At 39.1% G+C, this 6,509-nt stretch overlaps 1 protein-coding gene across 1 annotated transcript in view; it reads right to left on the reverse strand.

Annotated features, from left to right (window-relative positions):
- The window catches only part of git1 (G protein-coupled receptor kinase interacting ArfGAP 1), a 39,748-nt gene that overhangs the window by 5,837 nt on the left and 27,402 nt on the right, over positions 1–6,509 (reverse strand). Inside the window, exons 13-14 of the mRNA XM_037678095.1 lie at positions 1,944–2,068; positions 1,035–1,187 (exon numbers count right to left, since the gene is read on the reverse strand). Coding sequence (XP_037534023.1) covers positions 1,035–1,187; positions 1,944–2,068 — 278 coding nt within the window. The remainder of the gene's footprint in view (positions 1–1,034; positions 1,188–1,943; positions 2,069–6,509) is intronic.

Here is a 6,509-nt window from a genome sequence, read left to right on the forward strand (position 1 = left end):
TTATTTTTAACAAAAAAACGAAGTCCAGATGACATGATTCAACCTTTTTTGTTGTTATATACCTGGATGACTGAGAAAACAAACTTTGTGTTTTTGAAACCATTAGTGAAAAGGCCAGACTTCAGGGGTATCTGAGGCAGGCTTGAAACACAAGAGTCAGGGTGGCTTCTGGGTAATACCAGATGGCTAGGCCTCAGACTGACGAAGCCTCTTGGATGAGGGGCGAAACGTTTATTTTTAACAAAAAAAACGAAGTCCAGATGACATGATTCAACCTTTTTTGTTGTTTCAGTTTACATTAATTTGGGGTTAAATAGAGACATATTTTTCCTCTCAAAGAGAGGTGGTGCCCACAGAACGAGGTTATTTGCATAATAAATGCATATCTTATGAGCTTAACTCATAAACTGATAATCAACAATATAAATCCAGCCCATATCCCCCAACATTGCTGTAAATTGTACCAAAAAGGAAAAATAAAAACTAGTTTGGACAGTTTTACTTTGATGCCATTATTAGTCATTTAGTGTATATAATGCTGATTTTTATAAAAGGTGCAAGTTTGTTTCAGATATTTAATAACTCCTCAGTAAGATGTGGCAACAAAAACACAAATGAATTGTGGGTAACAAACAAACACCAGCTGATGATGATGACTCACAGAAAAGCAACACTAAACAACTGATAAGCATTATACACTCTTTTTTTTAAAGACTGCCAAAGATTAGTTTTTGTAAAACCCCCCACCACACACACACACACATACACACACACACAAGCAGCAACCATTACAGTGTTTAGCTAACACTGAACAGCTGTCATCTGAATAAATCGTCTAGTAAAGTCGACCTAATGGCAGTCTTGGAATGAAGACTAAAGTCGTTTACTAACATTTATTGACTTTAAGAGTCAGTAAAGTAGTTGATGTGCAGTGCGGTTTGTCCCATTCGGGTTCCTGTAGCTGCTGTAGTTTTATATTCTGAACTATTTTGTCCTTCAGCTGCCTGGCTGGTCCTTGGCTCTTTCTGTCATACCTCCTTCTGAAGCCTCCGGAGCTCCTCACTCAGATTGTTGTTGACCTTCAGCAGCTGCTGCACCTTGGCTTCTGAGGAGGCCAGGGCCTTCTTCACCTCCAGGTACTCCTGCAGGGTGATGGGACCGTCCGACAAGTCCGACGAGTCCATGCTCTGATGTGGTCGGGATGAATGAAGGTGGACACGTGGGTAGAAAACAAATCATCAGCATCAGAGGGACTTGATCTAGTGTTTGTGAGTAAATCTATCACTGGATTAAAACGTGGGAGCATGTTCGTTGGCTCGTCTTGTGTGCAAATGATGCTTGCAGCTGGGAGAGGGAGCGCTACGTTACACTCAGTTAAACAGTAGAGCCTCAGTTCTGCCCTCAGTACACCCCCCCCCACTACCACCACCACTTCCTGTGACCCTGAAGCATGCTCAGATTCAGCCTCTACTACTCCCTGCAGCTAAACCAATAACAACACCTTAACACCACTATTCTGGGCTCTTTTACTCCTTCACCGTAGCATTTTGAACGACACAAAACCATTTAAAATATTCATGTGATCCTGTGAGTTATTCTAATTATTAACCACCCATCGTCTGTCCTTGTATCATTCTCTGACTCTTCTGCTCTAAAACTCTGGCTGGATGTTTGAACAATGCAAACGGGCCCAGAATAGATGATGATGTCAACCAGCAGCTATGTGCCAGACCCAGATGTGGCTGTTTCGCTCAAAGCATGTCGGGAGAGGCCACCATGTGAGCAGACAGCAGGAAAAACTGGTTCAAACTCTCTTCTAATAAACTCGGAGTGTAAACGGCTCGCTGGCTAACATTTATGAACAGCTCACTTGAATGCATGTGCAGCAGCTTGAACCAAAACGAGCATTTGGGCGCACATGTGACTTTGTAAAGCGCAATTACCTTTGCACGGTTGCTGCGCTGCGTATTGTTGTTGTTCTGGGTGGTCAGCTCGCTGTCCGTGTCTTCATCAGAAGCTACGGTGTCGTAGTCGTGCATGTCATCGTCAATGCCCAGGTCCAACGGCTCTGACAGAGGAAAAAAAATGTTACGTTGTTAATTACAGCTAAATCAAGGCTTGTTCACAGTTTCTGCCTCTCCTGAAGACGGTAACTGTTAATTTTATTGAGCTTAATTACAGAAATTGTTAAAACGAATAAACACCTGATCTGGTGCAGATTTTATAATACAAAATATGTCCATATATATATATATATATATATATATATATATATATATATATATATATACACACACACACATATATTATTATACACGTATTAACACGCATTTGTTAGGTGGTTACCTTACTGTTTGAAATGGATATATGTTTTTATCTTAGCCACAATGGAATGTAATTGTCTGTGTCTTAGTGTGTTTGTCTGTCTGTTAGCAAAACAGATCATCCTTGAGTAAACATTTTAATAAAATTCTCCTAAAGTAATCACCGGGTGCACTTTTATAGCCAATCAACTTTTGGAGTCAACTTGATTCAAGATGGCTGCCACAGCTAATCCACAAAAAATGAACTCATAAGCCTTCTCAAGAACTTTCTGAGCAGGAGGTGGGAGTCATTTCCAACATCAACAGATATCCTGTGTGGTGGAAATGTTGGTGAACGCAGTCTGTTTAAACTCTCATCACTGATGAAAACGTCTCACAGCATCATGAAGAGTGATGATGTCATCAGCAGCAGCTGTCAATCAAGTTGTAGAAGGAGAACGAGACACAGGTACAGTAAAAAATATTAAAGTATTGATTGGTTTGTTGCAGGACGTCACTTTCAGCTGATTGTGGTCAATAAACAGTTTGTACATTTGACCATCAGCTGATGTTCTGCAGCCTGAGCTGAAAACTGAAGGAAACGACATTCCTCAGGAAGTTTGTAAAGATGAACTCTGTTCTGCACGTGTTTCACATTCATCTACTTTTTATTATTTGTTGAACTTTCTCTACTTGGATAATGTTTGCTCTTCTTGTAATGTTCAGTTTTTCCTCTTTATAGTTCAGAACTGTGAGCCCAGCTGTTATTATTATTTATTAACCTTTATTTAACCAGGCAAATCCCACTGAGATTACAGAGCTCTTTTGCAAGGGATGGATGCCTGAAGTCAGCCTAACATGCACGTTTTTGTTGGTTCTGTTGCTTCAGACGTGTCAAACTGAAGGCCCACAGGCCAAATCTGGCCCTTGTCAACATTTAGTTGCACCCTACGAAAAATGTTTTAAATCTAGCTCTCAGATTGAATTACCATAATTGCCAGTTTATAGAACACACCTGACTATAAGCCGTGCATACTAAATTGAAAATAAAACTATTCTTTTAACATAAAAAAAATGTGCTGGTGTGTAAGCCATGGGTTTCCACATTTTAATATCTGCTATTTTATATATATATATATATATATATATTATTATATGCTGCTTATTTCTGTATTCTGTGCTGTGGGGGTGTGTGCATGTGCACACTGGGATGGAAGAGGATTTCACAGCGCCGTTATTAGGAAGTAGTTGGAGTTTATTAGGTATACAATTAGTTATATAAGTTTATCAATCTTCTGTTTTTTCTTGGTGAGGCCCTTTACATTTGTATTCGACTCAACAAATTCATTGTTCTATAAATGTTTTATAACATTTTATCTGGTATAGTTCATTTTGTTTATAGAGTAGTGACTTGTTACTCAGGTTGATGAAGGAAACTTTTGTTTAAAATAAAATTTGCTTTGCTAACGCTAACCGCTAAACAGACTTTAAAAATTTGCAAAAGCTAACACTAAAGCGCTAACGTTGATCAAACTGCTGTCCCTGACACTGTAAGACTGTCTGTAATGTGACAACGTAAGTGAACACAACTCAAAACAGTTCATAAATCACAAGTAAAGCATCCCAGAGTCAGAGTCAGAGAGATTTATGTCACACACCACATGTGGTACATGTGGTGGAATGAGATCATGTACAAAGGGTCCCAGTTACATCCCACAATAAAATGTAAAATTAAAACCGCAATAAAATCTAAGATATGAGCTAAGAAAAACATTAACTAAATATATACTAAGCACTGGTGAGGTGAGCTTCCAGCAATTAATCTGGTCCATCAGAACCAAGGAGATGGAGCAGAACTCTGCTGTGCTGAAGGAAAGTGATGCATTCAATGTATGTCAGACGTCTCCCTCGTAACATTTACGATCATAAATTAACTCACTTTGGTGATCCTCTTTGTTGTTAACTACTTTTATAAATTTACTACAAAGTTGCTGTATGTCGTCATCATCAATATTATCTCAGTAATAAATCTGTTTGTATTAATGTGTGAAGAAAAGTGTGAGTCGCGTCCCAGAGACAGTGAGAGCATTGCAAAGCATGCTGGGTAGGAATTATGTTTACAATGTTTTTGAGTGTGAAAATTATTGTTTTTAAGTTATTTTCCTGTTCTGGTTTGGCATTTATGTTAAAGTCTCTGACTGTAAACTGACACCAGGAGTCAGAGACTGTTTGAGGTAGATATGAGGAGGACAAAAGTGCTGTGAGGATGGTGACATCACCAGGTGGCGCTTACCTTTCCTTAGTTTTACATTGCATAGCATCACTCTGTGCAAATTATTCTCCTGTACGCTTTCAGTGTTCAGAACAGTCTTAAAAAAATGAGCGGACTTGAATTTGTTGAACTTCACTTTAGCAGAAGCTAATTCTGCTAAAGGTTTTCAAAGATAGTGAAAAAGCTAATCTGTTAACTGGAAAGTTAGTTCTGCTATTAGCAGAGTAGTGGAGCCGTGCCCGCCACTGGAAATATGGGTGATGCCGTTTTCAAGTATGATCTCTGATAAAGTTCAGAATATACTGATTTCAAGTTGTTGTATTAATCCTGAGTTTAGTAAAATGCTCATCAAATGGATGGAAAATGCATAGTTTTGTGTAGATTTTTTAGATAGTAAATTTTTTTTATTGGGGGGGGGGACACTTGTGTAGGCAGTAAAATCACTGCCCGCCACCTGTTCCTGAGAAGGCAGCATATCTAACACATACTTCAAGCACCAACAGAAAAGGTGAAATTTCTGTTTAAAACTTGGATCTCCAAAGGAAAAGAAATGGCTTTTTTTTTTTTAGAAGAAATGACAGATTAAAAAAAATTAAAAAGTCTAGTCAAGTCACTCTGCAGGTCTTGGTGCTCAGAACTGATTTTTTGTGCAATCGTTCACATTCTCATTAAAACGTGACCTCCATCTTTTTAAACCGTTACAGTTCTGAGGAAGAAAACATGACGTCACATGCAGCACGCTGACTTTAAGGAGGTAAATATAGATACTACACGTTAGCATGTGTGATTTTTAAGTTGTTGTGAAATCAGAAACAGAAGAACTATCATCATGCCTGATCGTTTGGTCCAGTGTTTAGATTTAATTTGGCATCTTGGCGTCTCCTCCAGCTCAGCAATGAATGTTTGGAATGAAAGTAACAAACTGAAGGTAAAAACCAACACAAGGATCAGTCCAATCACATTAGTAGAGCTGATAAATCCAGTTCACTTTATGGAGTCGGGCTAATCTGAATCACTTACTATAGCAACATGATTCACTTGAGTCATTCACGCTGCGCAACCCTGCATCACCATTAAAACAAACTGTGTTAAGTCTTTACACGACTCACTTCAGTCCACAGCATTTCTGGTTGTTCATTCAAGCTTTCTTTATACAGGTTAGTCTCATTGAGCCTCAAGGACTCATTTACAAGAGAGACCTGAATAAATATTCAACTCGGAGCAGTGACCCGACTCGTCTAAATCAACAGCACATCTGATCAGTTATCTACTGTACCCAGTGCAGCAAGCCGACTCGTTTGTGTCTGCAGCATTTCCTGTGATTCTGCTGGAGTTATCTCTTTTTTGTGTGTTTGCTATATCGCAGACTTGTATCTAGGCCTGTCACAATAACCAAATCAATTAATCACATGATAAATGAAAATTATCAACCTCATTTCATTTATCGGCTTTATTGTTTCTTTGTGTCTCTTTCTAATGAAGACACTGGATGACAAAAGGCTCAACTCCGATGCTCTTCACTGACCCCTCCCTTTCTCTTTAAAATCCATTTTAACGATCCAAAGCTAACAGGCCGACCTTGGTGAAAAACGTCCATCTTGTCAAGTAGTTTCAAAATTCACGATTGAAACCCGTGCCTTTGAGTAAAAAGTTGTTTTTCTCTACAAAAAGCAGCTGAGAACTTGTTTACTGATTTTTTATTAAAAGCTTTATATGAAAAATGCTATGCTAAAGAGCTCAAACCACACCAAGCAGCTGCCATTTTGAGAACCGAAAAACAGGAAGGAGAGACAGCCCATGTCACGTCAAGTGGCCTCCCTACCATTTTTCTTAAAGAGACATGCTGCCCGCTCCCTCACTAAAGCAACTGGCCCAGACAACATCCCTGGAAAAGTGTTGAAGGAATGTGCTGATCAGCTCTGTGAGGTGCTGGC

The sequence above is a fragment of the Nematolebias whitei genome, chromosome 6, assembly GCF_014905685.2.
Source record: "Nematolebias whitei isolate Nwh7 chromosome 6, NemWhi1, whole genome shotgun sequence".
NCBI lineage: Eukaryota > Metazoa > Chordata > Actinopteri > Cyprinodontiformes > Rivulidae > Nematolebias > Nematolebias whitei.